General features: G+C 45.8%; 1 protein-coding gene across 2 annotated transcripts in view; it reads left to right on the top strand.

The window, feature by feature from the left end:
* The window catches only part of LOC139259629 (C-X-C chemokine receptor type 2-like), a 30,676-nt gene extending 9,551 nt beyond the window's left edge, over positions 1 to 21,125 (top strand). For both annotated transcript variants that reach the window (XM_070875127.1, XM_070875128.1), the window contains exon 2: positions 10,750 to 21,125. In XM_070875127.1, the coding sequence (XP_070731228.1) occupies positions 10,753 to 11,817 (1,065 nt within the window). In that variant the 5' untranslated portion in view covers positions 10,750 to 10,752 and the 3' untranslated portion in view covers positions 11,818 to 21,125. The remainder of the gene's footprint in view (positions 1 to 10,749) is intronic.
* Positions 21,126 to 21,584: the final 459 nt, after the last annotated feature.

Raw genomic sequence — 21,584 nt, 5'->3', positions numbered from 1 at the left:
CTGGCTGACAGCTTTTTCTACCTTGTGTAGAGCTGGGGTTTTGCTGAGGTGGTGGCGGGTCGCATGCTGCGGGATGGAGTCGAGGAGCTAAATGGCCTACTCCTGCTGATAATTCTTATGTTCTTATGTTTATTCTGTCTGTGCTGGCTCTTTGCTAGGGCAATGCAAAATTTGTTCCGTTGGCCCGCTCTCCCTGTAGCCCTGCATCTTTCTTTGCTTCCACTATTTATGCAATTTTCTTTTAAAAGATGCAATGGTTCCTCCCTCAATCAGTCCCTGTAGCAAAACATTCCATGTTCCAACAAGGACTAGGACCCTGGTGAGACCACACCTGGAGTATTGTGTGCAGTTTTGGTCTCCTTACCTAAGGAAGGATATACTTGCCATAGAGGGAGTGAAACGAAGGTTCACCAGACTGACTCCTGGGATGGGGGGATTGTCCTATGAGGAGAGATTGAGTAGACTGGGCCGATAGTCTCTGGAGTTTAGAAGAATGAGAGGTGATCTCATTCAAACATGCACAATTCTTACAGGGCTTGACAGGGTAGATGCAGGGAGGGTGTTTCCCCCGGGCTGAGGAGTCTAGAACCAGGGGTCACAGTCTCAGGATAAGGGGTCGGCCATTTAGGACTGAATGAGGAGAAATTTCTTCACACAGAGGGTGGTGAATCTCTGGAATTCTCTGCCCCAGAGGGCTTTGGAGGCTCAGTCTCTGAGTATATTCAATACAGAGATCGCTAGATTTTCGAATATTAAGGGAATCGGGGATATGGGGATTGGTCAGTAAGGTGGAGTTGAGGTAGAAGATCAGCCATGAACCTTATTAAATGGTGGAGCAGGCTCGAGGGGCCGAATGGCCGACTCCTGCTCCTATTTCTTATGTTATGACATTACTTATAACCTCTCTCCTCACTTTCCTTGTGATTATTTGGTATTGATGACCCCTCTTGCAATGTGAGAAAACAGTCGTTCCCTATTCACTCTGTCAACACGCTTCACAATTTTATAAACCTCAATTAAATCTCCTCATCCTTCTCTGCTCCTGTGGAAATAGACCCAGTGTCTCAAGTCTCTCCTTATAGCGACAGCTTGCATTGCTTGGCATCATCCTGGTGAATCTTCACTGTGTGTGTTCTACGGCATTGCTGGTATTTGTATAATGAGGCACACGAAACAGCACACTGTATTCTAACTGTAGCCTAACGCATTTATCATGATCTCTTTACTCTTCTACTCTAAGACCAAAAATGCTCCTTGCCTTTTATCATGGCTTTATCTACCTGCCTTCACACTTTCAGAGGATGATGTATTTGAATCTTGGCTCTCTCTGTTCATCCATACACTTCAGTGTCCTTTCATTGAGTGTACACTCCCGTTCCTTGTGTCTCTTTCGTATGTATTACCTCACACTTCTCTGCATTAAGCTCCACCTGCTACCTATCCGCCCTTTCTGTATTGCGTTTCCTGGAGCTGCTCCCACTCCATCAGTGTAACTTTGTCAGAAGTGCGGAGGAAACACCATTGATGCCCGTAATCGGGGCTACTGGTGAAGTTACAGTGGGGGAGTAGGATCAGGTTTGCGGAAATTCCATGCTTATGTCTTCTGAAGTCTTTAAGTCCTTTCTGCTGTTTGCCAAAACCTTACTTTGTGTTGTCAGCAGATGTCAATATTTTTCACCCTATATCCAAGTCCAAATCATCTGCACAGAGGCCATAAGCTGCGTGCATTCTGGGTTAGAAACATAGAAACATAGAAAATAGGTGCAGGAGTAGGCCATTCGGCCCTTCGAGCCTGCACCACCATTCAATAAGATCATGGCTGATCATTCACCTCAGTACCCCTTTCCTGCTTTCTCTCCATACCCCTTGATCCCCTTAGCCATAAGGGCCATATCTAACACCCTCTTGAATATATCCAATGAACTGGCATCAACAACTCTCTGCGGCAGGGAATTCCACAGGTTAACAACTCTCTGAGTGAAGAAGTTTCTCCTCATCTCAATCCTAAATGGCTTACCCCTGTGTAGTGTCCTTACACCTTACTATAGAATCACACGAGGCATGTACTGCAGACAAGGTCACAAAGTGACCTGAACCTTTATTCCCAGGACCAAGAAGTGCTGACCCTGCGTGGGACCTCCCTTTATATACCTGGATGACCAGGTGAGGAGTGTCTCCCACAAGTTCACCCCCTGTGGTCAAAGTGTGCATTACTCAAGTGTATACAGTGTACAGTGTTGTTACATAAAGGTTACAGTTATGTGAAAGTTACAAACATAACACCCCAACTTCCCCAATATCGGGAACATTCTTCCTGCATCTAAACTGTTCAGTCTCATCAGAATTTTATATAGTTCTATGAGATCCCCTCTCATCCTTCTAAACTCCAGTGAATACAGGTCCAGTCGACCCAGTCTCTCCTCATATGTCAGTCCTGCCATCCCTGGAATTAGTCTGGTGAACCTTCGCTGCACTCCCTCAATAGCAAGAACGTCCTTCCTCAGATTAGGAGACCAAAACTGAACACAATATTCCAGGTGAGGCCTCATCAAGGCCCTGTACAACTGCAGTAAGACCTCGCTGCTCCTATACTCAAATCCCCTCGCTATGAAGACCAACATATCATTTGCCATCTTCACCGCCTGCTGTACCTGCATGCCAACTTTCAATGACTGATGAACCATGACACCCAGGTCTCGTTGCACCTCCCCTTTTCCTAATCTGTCACCATTCAGATAATATTCTGCCCTCCTGTTTTTGCCCCCAAAGTGGATAACCTCACATTTATCCACATTATATTGCATCTGCCATGCACTTGCCCACTCACCTAACCTGACCAAGTCACCCTGCAGCCTCTTAGCGTCCTCCTCACAGCTCACACCACCACCCAGCTTAGTGTCATCTGCAAACCTGGAGATATTACACTCAATTCCTTCATCTAAATCATTGATGTATATTGTAAAGAGCTGGGGTCCCAGCACTGAGCCCTGCGGCACCCCACTAGTCACTGCCTGCCATTCTGAAAAGGACCCGTTTATCCAGACTCTCTGCTTCCTGTCTGTCAACCAGTTCTCTATCCACGTCAGTACATTACCCCCAATACCATGTGCTTTAATTTTGCACACCAATCTCTTGTGTGGGACCTTGTCAAAAGCCTTTTGAAAGTCCAAATACACCACATCCACTGGTTCTCCCTTGTCCACTCTACTAGTTACATTCTCAAAATATTCCAGAAGATTTGTCCAGCAGGATTTCCCTTTCATAAATCCATGCTGACTTGGACCGATCCTGTCACTGCTTTCCAAATGCACTGCTATTTCATCTTTAATAATTGATTCCAACATTTTCCCCACTACTGATGTCAGGCTAACCGATCTATAATTACCCACTTTCTCTCTCCTTCCCTTTTTAAAAAGTGGTGTTACATTAGCTACCCTCCAGTCCATAGGAACTGATCCAGAGTCGATAGAAAGTTGGAAAATGATTACCAATGCATCCACTATTTCAAGGGCCACTTCCTTAAGTACTCTGGGATGCAGACTATCAGGCCCCGGGGATTTATCGGCCTTCAATCCCATCAATTTCCCTAATACAATTTCCCGCTTTATAGGGATTTCCTTCAATTCCTCCTTCTCACTAAACCCTCGATCCCCTAGTATTTCCAGAAGGTTACTTGTGTCTTCCTTCGTGAAGACAGAACCAAAGTATTTGTTCAACTGGTCTGCCATTTCTTTGTTCCCCATTATAAATTCACCTGATTCTGACTGCAAGGGACGTCTGTTTGTCTTCACTAATCTTTTTCTCTTCACATATCTATAGAAGCTTTTGCAGTCAGTTTATATGTTCCCAGCAAGCTTCCTCTCATACTCTATTTTCCCCTTCCTAATTAAACCCTTTGTCCTCCTCTGCTGAATTCTAAATTTCTCCCAATCCTCAGGTTTTCTGCTTTTTCTGGCCAATTTATATGCCTCTTCCTTGGATTTAACACTATCCTTAATTTCTCTTGTTAGCCACAGTTGAGCCACCTTCCCCGTTTTATTTTTACTCCAGACAGGGATGTACAATTGTTGAAGTTCATCCATGTGATCTTTAAATATTTGCCATAAGTCAACCCCCTCATCCTTGGAATCAACCGAGTGAACCTTCTCTGAACTGCCTCCAAAGCAAAGTATATCCTTTTGTAAATATGGAAACCAAAACTGCACGCAGTACTCCAGGTGTGGCCTCACCAATATCCTGTATAACTATTGCAAGACTTCCCTGCTTTTATACTCCATCCCCTTTGCAATAAAGGCCAAGATACCATTTGCCTTCCTGATCACTTGCTGTACCTGCATACTAACTTTTTGTGTTTCATGCACAAGGACCTCAGCATGAGCGGCAGCAGTCTGGGCTGGCTGGCTGGCATGCAACTGCACTGGCACGACGATGAGCTAGCGGTGGAAGTATCAGTGCTGTCATCCTGAGAGAGGTTTTTGCTCCACAATCCCTGCAACCCCCTTTCCACACTCATAAACCCAACCACAATGGCAGCAGACTGAGCTTCCACTGCTTCACTCACACATTGGCACACTTCCACTTGTGCTGCAATGGAAGCTGTGACATTGCCCCTCACATCGAGCATCATGGTTAGGTCTACAACTGCTCTAATGAAGTTGTCTATCGCTTCCATACTGGCTCGAAGATCAAAGCAAAGCCCCGTGCAATGTTACAGCCGGACTCCATGCTCCTTGACATTGAGTGGAGGGTATCTGACTGGCCTACCATGGCACCAAGCATTTCTGTGTGCATGACCTTCTTCTGAAGGCTGCCCCATTGAAGTCCTCATCTGAATGCTCTGCAGCCGAACTCGTGATGGACATGGTCATCAGGAGAGCTGTGCTGTCCTTTCCCCCTGGCCCAGATCTGCCCACTCGTGCCCAGTAACTCACCACGTGCAGATCCTGCCACTACACTACCCTCTTAAATTCATGCAGTGCTATTTTCTGAGCTGGTGCCTGGGAGTACCAGATCGAGTGATAGTGTCTCTTCTTCTCCATCATTCTTCTCCTCTACTTCTTCCCGCACAGGCTGGGCTGCTGGCAGTTCTTGGCTTCTGAATGGAGAAAGTGACAATGGTCGGGTTGTGGTGAGGGGACGGAGGCAAAGCAAGATGTGCATGCTTACACCATCAGCAGCTTGTAACTGAGAAGAGATTGTGGAATGAGGGACAAGTGGGATATGCAAAGAAAGATTAGATATGAGCATACCGTCATCAGCAACACTTCCAGCCTCACCGATCGCCACAGCCTCAGTGACGGCCCCTCTAATTATATTGAGAACTGTCTCCTCCAGCTGGGTCAGGTTCTACAGCCATGCTTGCCCCTGGCCTGTTTGCTCCTGCTCACACCGGTTGTGAGCCACCTTGGCCTGCGAGAGAAAGGGATGTGACTGTCACGTTTGAATAGCTGGCATTGTGCGTAAGGTGTGAGTTGTGAGGCTTGCAACAGTGGTAAGTGTGTGAGGGTGAAGCTCTGATTGTGAGGTATGAGTCACGATTGCAAGAGGGTGATGGTAGGTGGGTGATGGGAGTATGGTTCATTGAGCAGTGTGTGAGGTGAGTGGTCCAGGTGGTGGGATATGACATTTGAAGATGCATTCACTTGTTGTGAGTGACTACTCGTATGAGGTCATTAAACTTCTTCCGGCACTGGATCCAAGTCCTGGGGGAAAGACTGTTGGGATTGCCAGCTTCAGCAATCATCACGTGATTGAATAAAATAAATTGAGCAGAGTGTTTTGAAGTAGTGACTGATCGGATAGATAAAGGAATTATTTTCCTACTGGTTCCCCGGAATGTGGGCATCACTGCCAAAACCAACATTTATTGCCCATGAGAAGATGGTGGTATACAACTGAGTGGCTTGCTCGGACTTTTAACATTGTTGTGGGTCTGGAGTCACATATAGGCCAGACTGGGTAAGGATGCGAAATTTCCTTCCCTAAAGGCATTAGTGAACCCGATGATTTTGTACAACAAGCTGGTATTTTGGCCACTATTACTGATACGGGTATTTATGTAATTAATTCAGTTTACATTTCCCAGCTCCTACGGTGGGATTTGATGCTACCATTAAATGTAGTAAACATGGGCTCAATTTTCCCCAGTATTTGCACCATTTTTTTTGAGCAGGCTGCTTTTTCTGGCCTAACTTAAAAATCCAGTTTGCCCCATCACTTTGCACCAGTGTAACTCGGTTAGTTACGTTTAGTTATGTTTTTTTTAGGTAGATTTTTTTTCCTCAAAAGGGGGCGTAACCAGCCACCTACGCCAATTCTGGCCATTTAGGAAACTTTGGCTAGCTGATAGTTACTCCATTTCTACTTAGGCCAGCGTAGTGGCTTCTTGAGAAAGCTTTTGTGGAGAGTTAAAGAAATCAGCACAGGTAAGTAAATCGGAGGCCTTTCGGCCTGGGCTAGGGGCGGGAAGCGGAGCACACTGACCAGCACGCACTCGTGGGCCACAGACCGGGAAGGCTCTCATAATAAGATTATGAGGGGGCTTGACAGGGTGGATGCAGAGAGGATGTTTCTACGATAGGGGAGACTAGAACTAGGGGATATAATCTTAGAACTGAGATGAGGAGAAATTTCTTCTCTCTCAGGGTTGTAAACCTGTGGAATTCACTGCCTCAGAGAGCTGTGGAAGTTGGATCATTGAATAAATTTGAGACAGAAATAGACAGTTTTTTTATCGGAAAAAGACCGATAAGGCCTTTAGGGGTTTTCGGGAGCAGGCAGGGAAGTGGACCTGAATCCATGATCGGATCAGCGATGATCATGTTACATGGCGGAGCAGGCTCGAGGGGCCTATTCCTGCTTCTATTTCTTATGTTCTTATGAATGTTCTTCCCAGCATCCAGCAGCACTCCCTGCGCACTTTAACAGCGTTATAAATGTCTTCCAGCAAGCCAGTGATGATATAAACACTGCAAGTGCCAGAACAAGAGAAATCATCAACTTACCTGCAAGTTGGATCATCCCTTTAATTAGTGCTGGTGGGTACTGGGGTCGCTCGTGCAGCTGAACACATGCTCAGCTGTCAGTGTTTAGGAGAGGAGAGGGCATTGTTTACAACCCCAACATCAAAATAGCAGGTTGTGCGTCCAATCGGCATTACACGCTGACTGACATCACGATCTGCCTAATCTACATACGGCAGGCGCACAAAGTTCCACCCGCGCTATTGCCCTCACCAAGATGGCGACCAGCGTCAGGTGGGCGGAGGCGAAGGGGCCGCCATTTATTTGCCAAAACCAGCCTTAACTGCCAGCTCTAAGGTGCTGAACTTCGTGGCCTAAAAGTGCAACACATTACAGTGGTTGGAAAAAGTGGATCAGATAGTTTAGATGGATCAGGAATTAACTGATACTGGCTTGGATTATAAATTACTTTCTTGAAAAACTATTCACTCACTTCCCCAAGCCCTTAATAAATAAAAGTACAGCACTGAACATGCAGACCAGAATCGAGTAAAAGACAGGAGAGGAGAGGAAAATCACCCTTCCCTTTCACTGGCTATGAATGCGCACGAGTCATGTGATCATCATAAAAAGCATATGCTTCTGAAATATTCCATTATTAAAGCTCCCTCAATATTCCATGCACATCCCTGGTATAACAGCACAAATCTCATATCATAACTTGGTTATATCCAGAATGAAGGTTCACCAGACTGATTCCTGGGATGGGGGGATTGTCCTCTGAGGAGAGATTGAGCAGATTGGGCCGATATTCTCTAGAGTTTAGAAGAATGAGAGGTCATCTCATTGAAACATATAGCATTTTCAGGGTAGATGCAGGGAGGGTGTTTCCCTGGGCTGGGGAGTCTAGAACCAAGGGTCACAGTCTCAGGGTAAGGATTCGGCCATTTAGGACTGAGATGAGGAGGAATTTCTTCACTCAGAGGGTGGTGAATCTCTGGAATTCTCTACCCCAGCGGGCTGTGGAGGTTCAGTCTTTGAGCATATTCAAGACACAGATCAATAGATTTTTGGATATTAAAGGACTCAAGGGATATGGGGATAGTGCAGCAAGGTGGAGTTGATGTCGAAGATCAGCTATGATCTCATTGAACGGCAGAACAGGCTCGAGGGGCCGAATGGCCGACTCTGGCTCCTAATTCCTTTGTGGTTACAATCCTGATCTACTTTTTGTTTGTTTCAGAAAATGGTTTCCATGAAGATAAATTGTGACGACTTCAACTTCAATGATCTTTTTGAAAATGACCCCAGTATTGATGGTTACACTATTGATCCTGGTGTGACCCCTGTACATCACGTCATCATTATCATAGGCAGTCCCTTGGAATCGAGGAAGACTTGCTTCCGCTCTTAATATGAGTCCTTAGGTGACTGAACAGTCCAATACGTGAACCACAGACTCTGTCACAGGTGGGACAGACAGTGGTTGAGGGAAGGGGAGGGTGGAACTGGTTTGCCGCACGCTCCTTCCGCTGCCTGCGCTTGGTTTCTGCACGCTCTCAGCGACGAGACTCGAGGTGCTCAGCACCCTCCCGGATGTACTTCCTCCACTTAGGGCGGTCTTTGGCCAGGGACTCCCAGGTGTCAGTGGGGATGTTGCACTTTATCAGGGAGGCTTTGAGGGTGTCCCTGTAACGTTTCCTCTGCCCATCTTTGGCTCGTTTGCCGTGAAGGAGTTCCGAGTAGAGCGCTTGCTTTGGGAGTCTTGTGTCTGGCATGCGGACAATGTGGCCTGCCCAGCGGAGCTGATCAAGTGTGGTCAGTCACTGTACACCAGCAATTAACAGTCATTCGGTCAACACAGCAATTGCTGCTGTCTATAACCTGGTGTGTTTCCTCACTGTGACAGGGAACAATCGATGCACAATATTGTCCATGGACACACAGGATGGGCTGCATTATGGGCACTTGTGTGACGCTGTTTGTGATTCAGTGTCTACACAAGTATAACAGTAAACTGTTGTGATAACATAGAAACATAGAAAATAGGTGCAGGAGTAGGCCATTCAGTCCTTCGAGTCTGCACCACTATTCAATAAGATCATGGCCGATCATTCCCTCAGTACCCCTTTCCTGTTTTCTCTCCATACCCCTTGATCCCTTTAGCCGTAAGGGCCATATCTAACTCTCTCTTGAATATATCCAATGAACTGGCATCAACAACTCTCTGCGGTAGAGAATTCCACAGGTTAACAACTCTCTGAGTGAAGAAGTTTCTCCTCATCTCGGTCCTAAATGACTTACCCCTTATCCTTAGACTGTGTCCCCTGGTTCTGGACTTCCCCAACATCGGGAACATTCTTCCTGCAGCTAACGTTGGCATGCAGGTACGAAGGTTGGCATGCAGGTACAGCAGGCGGTTAAGAAAGCAAATGGCATGTTGGCCTTCATAGCGAGGGGATTTGAGTACAGGGCAGGGAGGTGTTACTACAATTGTACAGGGCCTTGGTGAGGCCACACCTGGAGTATTGTGTACAGTTTTGGTCTCCTAACTTGAGGAAGGACATTCTTGCTATTGAGGGAGTGCAGCGAAGGTTCACCAGACTGATTCCTGGGATGGCGGGACTGATATATCAAGAAAGACTGGATCAACTGGGCTTGTATTCACTGGAGTGCAGAAGAATGAGAGGGGATCTCATAGAAACGTTTAAAATTATGACAGGTTAGATGCAGGAAGAATGTTCCCAATGTTGGGGAAGTCCAGAACCCGGGGTCACAGTCTAAGGATAAGGGGTAAGCCATTTAGGACCGAGATGAGGAGAAACTTCTTCACCCAGAGAGTGGTGAACCTGTGGAATTCTCGACCACAGAAAGTTGTTGAGGCCAATTCACTAAATATATTCAAAAAGGAGTTAGATGTAGTCCTTACTACTAGGAGGATCAAGGGGTATGGCGAGAAAGCAGGAATGGGGTACTGAAGTTGCATGTTCAGCCATGAACTCATTGAATGGCGGTGCAGGCTCGAAGGGCCGAATGGCCTACTCCTGCACCTATTTTCTATGTTTCTATGTTTCTAACCTGTCCAGTGCCATCAGAATTCATGAAGGCTGTCCTATGAGGAGAGATTGAGTAGGTTGGCCTGTACTCTCTGGAGTTTAGAAGAATGAGAGGTGATCTCATTGAAACATATAAAATTCTGAGCGGGCTTGACAGGGTAGATGCAGGGAGGGTGTTTCCCCCCGGGCTGGGGAGTCTAGAACCAGGGGTCACAGCCTCACAATAAGGGGTCGGCCATTTAGGACTGAGATGAGGAGGAATTTCTTCACTCAGAGGGTGGTGAATCTCTGGAATTCGCTATCCCAGAGGGCTGTGGAGGCTCAGTCTTTGAGTATATTCAAGGCTGGGAGAGATAGATTTTTGGATTCTCGGGGAATCATGGGATATGGGGACAGTGCGGGAAGTGGAGTTGAGGTCGAAGATCAACCATGATCTTATTGAATGGCAGAGCAGGCTGAAAGGGCGATATGGCCCACTCCTGCTCCTATTTCTTATGTTATTATGTTCATTCAGAGCTGATGGACAGAAAAAGAAGTCGAGTTAAACACCTGCCCGCTGTGGCAGTACATAGGGACATGTAATATGCTCCTCACAAAACCGCCTGCTTCAGAAATAACTCGCTGTAAATGCTCCTACAATAGTCACTGCACATGCTTAGTTTTTAGTACAGTGTTTGTATCATAATTTGACTTTATTCTCATTCTTTGATCTACTTTCTGTTTTTTTTCAGAAAATGGTGAAATTCAATTTGGATGAGTTCAGTGATCTGTTTGAAAATTACACCGACAGTCAAGATTTTTATGTTGATCCAAACACGGCTCCCTGTACACCCATTGTAACCGCATCAATCTACACGGCACTGGCTGTGGTCTATAGCCTGGTGTGTTTCCTCGCTGTGACAGGGAACATGGTCGTGATGATTGTCATACTTTACAATCGACGCACAATATCGTCCACAGATATCTACCTGCTTCATCTGGCCATAGCCGATCTGCTCTTTGCCGTGACCTTGCCCTTTTGGGCAGTGGATGCCATATCTGGGTGGGTGTTTGGTGATGCCATGTGTAAGATTATCAGCATGTTACAGGAAGTTAACTTTTACAGTGGCATTCTGTTGCTGGCTTGTATCAGTATCGACCGCTATCTGGCCATTGTCTACTCTACACAGTCCCACAAGCAGAAAAGACCATTTCTAATCAAGCTGGTCTGTGCTGTTGTTTGGGTGCTGGCCATTGCTCTGTCTTTACCTATTCAGTATGATGGAGAATATACTCTACCCGGTTCCAGCAGAACGATATGTTATGAGATACTCGACGGTGAATCAGCTGATACGTGGAGAGCAACCACCAGGTTTTTGCGGCACTCTATTGGGTTCCTCATCCCGCTGGCTGTCATGATCTTCTGCTACAGCGTGACGATCCATAGACTGTGTCAAACAAAGGGATTCCAGAAACAGAAAGCCATGAAGGTCATCATAGCGGTGGTGCTGGCTTTTCTCATTTGTTGGCTGCCGTACAATCTTACTGTGTTGATCGACACACTGATGAGGAGCAAACTCATTGATGAGAGTTGTGACAGGCGCAATCATATCGACAGAGCTCTGTCTGCAACACAAATTTTGGCATTCCTGCACAGCTGCATTAACCCAATCTTATACGCATTCATCGGGGTGAAATTCAGGAGGAACCTGGTCAAACTCTTGGCTACGAAAGGAATCATTAAACAAAATGCAGCTTCACAGTACGGGAGATCTATATCCTCCTCCTCTGAATCTGGACTCACTTCAACCACCATATAGACTGCTTGAGATAGAGATCGCTCAAACCATCAGTAAGATAAAAAAATAATAAAGAAATGAATGGGCTGACTATTTGAGAATTAAATCACTGAAAACAGTGCTGTGTAGGATGCAGATGTGAACAGAGTAAATAATGGTGATCAGAAATAAGGCTTGAGTTTTTTCAGTACAGGGGCTTTGCACCCAATGATACACCAGTCCCCACTGCACTATCCACGCCACAATATTCAGATTATGTACAATCGATAGGTATATTATTCAGTCACAGAATATCCGCAAGGATCATTTGCTGCAGTTTCTGTTCTGAATCATAGAATCATACAGCACAGAAGGCGGTCACTCGGCCCAGCGTGTATGTGCCAGCTCTTTGAAAGAATTATCCAATCAGTCCCACTCCCCTGCTCTTAAATTATAAAACGGCAAATTGTTCCCCTTCAAATATTTATCCAATTCCCGTTGAAAGTTACTGAATCTGCTCCCACCGCCCTTTCAGGCAGCACGTTCCCAATCACAACTTGCTGCGTAAACACATTCTCCTCATCTTCCCTCTCGTTCTTTTGCCAATCACCTTAAATCGGTCTTCACTGAGGAGGACACAAACAACCTTCCGGATATAAAAGGGGTCAGAGGGTCTAGTAAGAAGGAGGAACTGAGGGAAATCCTCATTAGTCGGGAAATTGTGTTGGTGAAATTGATGGGATTGAAGGCCGATAAATCCCCAGGGCCTGATGGTCTGCATCCCAGAGTACTTAATGAGGTGGCCTTGGAAATAGCGGATGCATTGATAGTCATTTTCCAACATTCCATAGACTCTGGACAGTTCCTATGGAGTGCAGGGTAGCCAATATAACCCCACTTTTTAAAAATGGAGGGAGAGAGAAAACAGGGACATCAGTAGTGGGTAAAATGATGGATTCAATTATTAAGGATGTCATAGCAGCGCATTTGGAAAGAGGTGACATGATAAGTCCAAGTCAGCATGGATTTGTGAAAGGGTAATCATGCTTGACAAATCTTCTGGAATTTTTTGAGGATGTTTCCAGTAGAGTGGACAAGGGAGAACCAGTTGATGTGGTATATTTGGACTTTCAGAAGGCCTTTCAGAAGACAAGGTCCCACACAAGAGATTAATGTGCAAAGTTAAAGCACATGGGATTGGGGGTAGTGTGCTGACGTGGATTGAGAACTGGTTGTCAGACAGGAAGCAAAGAGTAGGAGTAAATGGGGACTTTTCAGAATGGCAGGCAGTGACTAGTGGGGTACCGCAAGGTTCTGTGCTGGGGCCCCAGCTGTTTACACTGTACATTAATGATTTAGACAAGGGGATTAAATGTAGTGTCTCCAAATTTGCGGATGATACTAAGTTGGGTGGCAGTGTGAGCTGCGAGGAGGATGCTATGAGGCTGCAGAGTGATTTGGATAGGTTAGGTGAGTGGGCAAATGCATGGCAGATGGAGTATAATGTGGATAAATGTGAGGTTATCCACTTTGGTGGTAAAAACAGAGAAACAGACTATTATCTGAATGGTGACAGATTAGGAAAAGGGAAGGTGCAACGAGACCTGGATGTCATGGTACATCAGTCATTGAAGGTTGGCATGCAGGTACAGCAGGCGGTTAAGAAAGCAAATGGCATGTTGGCCTTCATAGCGAGGGGATTTGAGTACAGGGGCAGGGAGGTGTTACTACAGTTGTACAGGGCCTTAGTGAGGCCACACCTGGAGTATTGTGTACAGTTTTGGTCGCCTAACTTGAGGAAGGACATTCTTGCTATTGAGGGAGTGCAGCGAAGGTTCACCAGACTGATTCCCGGGATGGTGGGACTGACTTATCAAGAAAGACTGGATCAACTGGGCTTGTATTCACTGGAGTTCAGAAGAATGAGAGGGTATCTCATAGAAGCGTTTAAAATTCTGACGGGTTTAGACAGGTTAGATGCAGGAAGAATGTTCCCAATGTTGGGGAAGTCCAGAACCAGGGGTCACAGTCTAAGGATAAGGGGTAAGCCATTTAGGACCGAGATGAGGAGAAACTTCTTCACCCAGAGAGTGGTGAACCTGTGGAATTCTCTACCACAGAAAGTTGTTGAGGCCAATTCACTAAATATATTCAAAAAGGAGTTAGATGTAGTCCTTACTACTAGGGGGATCAAGGGGTATGGCGAGAAAGCAGGAATGGGGTACTGAAGTTGCATGTTCAGCCATGAACTCATTGAATGGCGGTGCAGGCTCGAAGGGCCAAATGGCCTACTCCTGCACCTATTTTCTATGTTTCTATGTTTCTATCTGTGTCCTCGGATTACCAACCATTGGAAACAGTTTCTCCTTATTTACACTATCAAAACCCTTTCTCATTTTGAGCACCTTTATCAAATACCCTCTGAACCTTCTCTGCTCTAATGAGAACAACACCAGCTTTTCACATAACTGAAGTCCCTCATCCTTGGTTCTAATAAATAAATAGCTTGAGCGCGGGCCCTGGAACATCATGAGACACCCCGACCTGTGAGAGGACACCACCCCTGGGCCAGAGGGTAAACGAGAGCTGGAGCGGGCCCTGGAACATCGTGGGCTATACCATTACAACTTCCAGCGTGAGCCGCTCCAAGTGTCTGACTACTTCGAGCTGGGTGACTGGGCGATGGTCGCCGTTTGTAGTGTGGGCAGGAACATTGGTGGGACCCAGATACAGCGGAGGAGCGGGAAGGTCGGGGCGGATGAGCGGCGAGAGATCATGGCGGAGGAGCAGTGGCTGATTGAGGCGGAGAAGCGGTGAGGGATAATGCTGGAAATTCGGCGAGTGATCCTGGCGGATTTGCGGCAAATGTTTGGTGCGGAGGTGCGCCGAGAGATCGTGGCGGAGGAGCAATGAGAGAATGTGGCAGAGGTCCAGCGAATGTTTGTGTCGGAGGTGCGGCAAATGAGGGTATGGGGCCCAGAAGTGAAGACAAACGTAGGTCCCTTGCAGTCGGAATCAGGTGAAGTTATAATGGGGAACAAAGAAATGGCAGACCAATTGAACAAATATTTTGGTTCTGTCTTCACGAAGGAAGACACAAATAACCTTCCGGAAATATGGGGACAGAGGGTCTAGTGAGAAGGAGAAACTGAGGGAAATCCTTATTAGGCGGGAAATTGTGTTCGGGAAATTGATTGGATTGAAGGCTGATAAATCCCTGGGGTCTGATTGTCTACATCCAAGAGTATTTAAGGAAGTGGCCCTTGAAATAGTGGCTGCATTGGTGATCATTTTCCAACAGTCTATTGACTCTGGATCAGTTCCTATGGACTGAAGGTAGCTAATGTAACACCACTTTTTAAAAAGGGAGGGAGAGAGAAAGTGGGTAATGATAGACCGGTTAGCCTGATATCAGTAGTGGGGAAAATGTTGGAATCAATTATTAAAGATGAAATAGCAGCGCATTTGGAAAGCAGTGACAGGATCGGTCCAAGTCAGCATGGATTTATGAAAGGGAAATCATGCTTGACAAATTTTCTGGAATTTTTTGAGGATGTAACTAGCAGAGTGGACAAGGGAGAACCAGTGGATGTGGTGTATTTGGACTTTCAAAAGGCTTTTGACAAGGTCCCACACAAGGGATCGGTGTGTAAAATTAAAGCACATGGTATTGGGGGTAATGTAGTGACGTGGATAGAGAACTGGTTGGCAGACAGGAAGCAGAGAGTCGGGATAAACGGGTCCTTTTCAGAATGGCAGGCAGTGACTAGTGGAGTGCCGCAGGGCTCAGTGCTGGGACCCCAGCTCTTTACAATATACATTAATGATTTGAAATTCTTCCTAAAAAGTGGTGCCCAGAATTGGACACAATTCTGAAATGTAATGGAATTGAATTAAAGCCACATTCCCATATCCATTGATTCCCCTAGACTCCAAAAATCTCTCAGAGGGTTGTGAATCTGTGGAATTCGCTGCCTCAGAGAGCTGTGGAAGCTGGGACATTGAATATATTTAAGACAGAAATAGACAGTTTCTTAAACAAAAAGGGGATCAGAGGTTAAGGGGAGCGGGCGGGGAAGTGGAGCTGAGTCCATGATCGGATCAGCCATGATGGTATTAAATGGTGGAGCAGGCTCGAGGGGCCGAATGGCCGACTCCTGCTCCTATTTCTTATGTTCTAATGTTCTCACTGCGGCCACTACAGCTTGGACGGCCCGCTTTCACAGGGGGCGTTGCGCACCAGCTCGCCTCTCCTGCAGCGGGTGGGGGGCGCTGCTCCCCGCCTGTCGTTACCGTCGCCGACTGTCCCGGGAGGGAGCCGCTGAAAGCTGGCAGCCCGGGACCAAGTGCTTTCCGTCGCCATTGCCGCGCTCCAGCACACGCTATGACACAGCGTCCACAGCCCATTGGTGCAAAGAATTCCAAATATTCTGAACTTCCTCCTCATCGCAGTCTTAAATGAACAACCCCGTATCCTGAGACTGTGGCCACAAGTTCTAGACTTTCCAGCCCGGGGAAACATCCTCTCAGCATCTACCCTGTCAATCCCTCTCAAAGACTGATATGTATATATGCGTATAAGGTGGCCAAGGTTAGTGGGAAACTAGCAGATTGGGAAAATTTTAAACGACAGCAAAGAATGACTAAGAAAGCAATAAAGAAAGGAAAGATAGATTACGAAAGTAAACTTGCGCAAAACATAAAAACAGATAGTAAAAGCTTTTACTGATATATAAAATGGAAGAGAGTGACAAAAGTAAAAGTAGAAGATGAGAAGGGGGATTTAATAATGGGAAATGTGGAAATGGCTGAGAACTTAAACAATTATTTTGCTTCGGTCTTCACAGTGGAAGACACAAAAACCATGCCAAAAATTGCTGGTCACAGGAATGTGGGAAGGGAGGACCTTGAGACAATCACTATCACTAGGGGGGTAGTGCTGGACAGGCTAATGGGACTCAAGGTAGACAAGTCCCCTGGTCCTGATGAAATGCATCCCAGGGTATTAAAAGAGATGGAGGAAGTTATAGCAGATGCATTTGTTATAATCTACCAAAATTCCCTGGACTCTGGGGAGGTACCATCGGATTGGAAAGCAGCTAATGTAACGCCTCTGCTTAAAAAAGGGGGCAGACAAAAGGCAGGTAACTATAGGCCGGTTAGTTTAACATCTGTAGTGGGGAAAATGCTTGAAGCTATCATTAAGGAAGAAATAGCGGGACATCTAGATAGGAATAGTGCAATCAAGCAGATGCAACATGGATTCATGAAGGGGAAATCATGTTTAACTAATTTACTGGAATTCTTTGAGGATATAACGAGCATGGTGGATAGAGGTGTACCGATGGATGTGGTGTATTTAGATTTTCAAAAGGCATTCGATAAGGTGCCACACAAAAGGTTACTGCAGAAGATAAAGGTACGTGGAGTCAGAGGAAATGTATTAGCATGGATAGAGAATTGGCTGGCTAACAGAAAGCAGAGAGTTGGGATAAATGGGTCCTTTTCGGGTTGGAAATCGGTGGTTAGTGGTGTGCCACAGGGATCGGTGCTGGGACCACAACTGTTTACAATATACATAGATGATCTGGAAGAGGGGACAGAGTGTAGTGCAACAAAATTTGCAGATGACACAAAGATTATTGGGAAAGCGGGTTGTGTAGAGGACACAGAGAGGCTGCAAAGAGATTTAGATAGGTTAAGCGAATGGGCTAAGGTTTGGCAGATGGAAAACAATGTCGGAAAGTGTGAGGTCATCCACCTTGGTAAAAAACACAGTAAAAGGGAATATTATTTGAATGGGAAGAAATTACAACATGTTGCGGTGCAGAGGGACCTGGGGGCCCTTGTGCATGAATCCCAAAAAGTTAGTTTGCAGGTGCAGCAGGTAATCAGGAAGGCGAATGGAATGTTGGCCTGCATTGCGAGAGGGATGGAGTACAAAAGCAGGGAGGTCCTGCTGCAACTGTACAGGGTATTGGTGAGGCCACACCTTGGGTACTGCGTGCAGTTTTGGTCACCTTACTTAAGGAAAGATATACTAGCTTTGGAGGGGGTACAGAGACGATTCACTAGGCTGATTCCGGAGATGAGGGGGTTACCTTATGATGATAGATTGAGTAGACTGGGTCTTTACTCGTTAGAGTTCAGAAGGATGAGGGGTGATCTTATAGAAACATTTAAAATAATGAAAGGGATAAACAAGATAGAGGCAGAGAGGTTGTTTCCAATAGTCGGGGAGACTAGAACTAGGGGGCACAGCCTCAAAATACGGGACAGCCAATTTAAAACCGAGTTGAGAAGGAATTTCTTCTCCCAGAGGGTTGTGAATCTGTGGAATTCTCTGCCCAAGGAAGCAGTTGAGGCTAGCTCATTGAATGTATTCAAATCACAGATCGACAGATTTTTAACCAATAAGGGAATTAAGGGTTACGGGGAGAGGGCGGGTAAGTGGAGCTGAGTCCACGGCCAGATCAGCCATGATCTTATTGAATGGCGGAGCAGGCTCGAGGGGCTAGATGGCCTACTCCTGTTCCTAATTCTTATGTTCTTATGTTCTTATGTTTCAATGAGATCACCTTTCATTCTTCTAAACTCCAGAGAGTGTAGGCCCATTCTATTTAATCTCTCCTCATAAGACATACATTATGGATGTTGTTTAATTACAGGACTGCAATCTGTCACTATATCACATTGTATAATTTGGTGACATTACAATGTCAGTTTGAAACTATTAAACTCACCAGTCCTTTTAAAATATATTAGTATTAACAGCATATTGCTACCTTATAAAAGCAATGACTAGCTGTCTGCTTTGTCTTATTTCTGCTTCGGATTTCACAGTTATACAGCTGACCACTGGTTGTATATGCAGCATGTGCTGTGCATTGAACCACACAAACCAGCAAGGTTTAGCCTCTGATTTCAGCTGCTCCAGGTCATTTACAGTTCCAGTTTGCTCCTTTCTCTCTTATTTATCTTTACAGTTTTCCTCAGTAGCCCAGCTTATGAAACAGGAGCAGTGGGGTCAGTTTTGACACCTGGTGTTAACGGAATGTTGAAGGCCTCAAATGGAGACGGTAGCCTTACCGCCCCGTTATCGGCGGCGATGTGGCCCACGTCATTTAGAAAGAGGACGATCATCGGGTGTCCAAAGCGCTCACCTGTTTCAGGCGATAGGCCCCTTTTAATGTAGAAATGGGGGTGTGATGTAAATAGGGGGCCGATCGCCATTGTAGGTACGAATTGGTTTGTGCCCGCACAGCGCAAAATCTTAAAATTGGATGTGAAGCGGAGCTGTCCCTCTGTCACAGTGGCATCAGTGACACTACAATTGGCCTCAGTGTCCCTCGCTGGGAAGAAAAGTAGCCAAAGATCACGCCTTGTGATTGTCATCCGCTGACCCGTGCTGGGCTTGGCTGTGATGTGTTGTAGAATTTACCAATATCTCGCAAAGATTCCAGGTACCTTTCCCCTGCAGAGGAGAAGAATCCTTTTCTGGACTTTTAAAATGGAAGGAAAACTTTGGGACACAAATGAATTTTAAAGGAGCAGATGAGGCCTGCAGGGGATAAAAGGGGATGCATTCATGGAGACCCCCCCCCCAGTGTTTGGACTCATAGGAAAGGGAATTTAATTTGGAACTATCTACCAGAAAGTTTGAAATCCTAAAGTGCACATGGAAGAAACTACGAACATTAATCGAATTTGGGATTTTTAAAAGGTGTATGTTGGGTCTGCAAGAAAAGGGGTGGGGTCAATATCTAAAGGGCCAGTTTGGACATTGGAACTAATCAAATTGTCTGGGAACTGTATACCCTCGAAACTTGCCCCTTGAAAATATTAGCATTTAAACAATCAACGATGGAAGAAATGTTTATCCACCACACCCAGAGGGCCCAAATGCCACATACATATTCCAACACCTTTTCAACAGGCATAGAAATATCTGGCTCAGGCCAGATTAGCACAATGGAGAGCTCATCAACTTCGAAAAGCCTATTAACGCCAGATTAAAACCACTTAATCAAGTTTCAGTTAGCTGGGCTAGATTTGGTGGGAGATAAGGAAGCCTTTTGTGGGTATATCTATTCCCAGTTTTACCAAGGAACAGAACATAGAAAGCAGGACACAGACTCAAACAGCAGGACACAGACAGACACAAGCAGCCGGAGGTGGGGAGTGAAGAAATGGAGTAGTGAAGGAAACTACAAGAAATCATCAAGGACCGACCGAGCACGAGGCCCACGAAATGGAAGGTTGTCAGCAACCAAATTGACAACCCGGGCCATCACAACCAGCGAAACGACCAACCAAAACCAACTCAGCAAAAACCGAAGAATCAACACTTATTTCCATTCTACAATCTACTTCGGAACGACCAACGGGTGAGAAATTACCAAAAGGGACTAACTAAACTATTCCTAACCAAAGGAAGTGGGTACTTACCCCATACATCCAAAACGCAACTTACCGCATCAACGGACGCACCCCAACCGAAGACTACGCAGTCCGAAGTCCTCTCCTCTGACCGGGGTACGGCTCGCCTAGAAGGCCAAGTGCAGCGAACCCCGAAACCGCGATTCACCGACAACTGTCTAAAGGGGATTGGTGAGCATGGCCCCTGAACCCACAGAGCTATAACTTAGTTAGTTAGGGGAATTGGGGGAGGGAGGCTGGGATAACTTGTGTAAATGTATCTGCATTCTCCTCTTTACCCCATTTAGAGTTTAAGCTGTATTCTTTTCCCCACAGACTGCAATTGGACAATTTATTCAATGTGTTGTACCCCTCAGTGTGTATTGGTCTGTGTGTGTTATTAAAGGTGTGCCTTTTACTTCTTTTTAAACACAATAAAGCCATACCTGCTTCCTACCTTGAAACCGATTGTCTGTCCAAGTCTGTCACAGTCCCTTCATAATTCCAGTGTCTAGAACCAAGGGTGTGGAAGCGATTCGGAACCACTCATATAAGGTCAGAAGGGAAAGCTGACCACCCCTTACAGTGTCCATGGCTAGGACTGCCAGTCGAATGTTTGTCAACACTCACTTATTCAGATTGGCCACCGGAGGCTGATGCAACATTCCCCCAGGGTAAACAACCCCTTGATGAAAGTAGTGGAGTAAAGGAAGAACATTAAAGGAACAAGCACCAATCAGACTCAGTTCCAGCTATGTATAGATGAATGTACACTGTGGAGATGAGGAAGACATAGTTTAGTTTTGAACAAATACCAATGGCTATTAGAAACTGCTGATAAGTTTATAAAATGGATCTGTTGTGAGTACTCTTGTAATATATAGTTGTACCTAATGAACTTTCTTTATCAAATAAAATAAATATTTTTAAAATGGCATTTTCTCTGTTGCAGTCTCTAACCTTCACCATCAGCATATGGGAATGCTGCGATTAGCCACAGGTTGGCAGATAAAGGATTTTTTGGGTCGAGACCTAGATAAGAACATAAAAAATTGGAGCAGGAATCGGCCATACAGCCCCTCGAGCCTGCTCCGCCATTTAATACGATCATAGCTGATCTGATCATGGACTCAGCTCCACTTCCCTGCCCGCTCCCCATAACCCCTTATTCCCTTATCGCTCAAAAATCTGTCTATCTCCACCTTAAATATATTCAATGGCCCAACTCTCTGGGGCAGAAAATTCCACAGATTTACAACCCTCTGAGAGAAGAAATTCCTCCTCATCTCAGTTTTAAATGGGTGATCCCTTATTCTGAGACTGTGTCCCCTAGTTCTAGTCTCCCCCATCAGTGGAAACATCCTCTCTGCATCCACCTTGTCGACCCCCTC

Source organism: Pristiophorus japonicus, chromosome 3 (assembly GCF_044704955.1).
Source record: "Pristiophorus japonicus isolate sPriJap1 chromosome 3, sPriJap1.hap1, whole genome shotgun sequence".
In the NCBI taxonomy this organism is placed as follows: domain Eukaryota; kingdom Metazoa; phylum Chordata; class Chondrichthyes; family Pristiophoridae; genus Pristiophorus; species Pristiophorus japonicus.
This window is presented reverse-complemented; position numbering and strand designations above follow the sequence as displayed.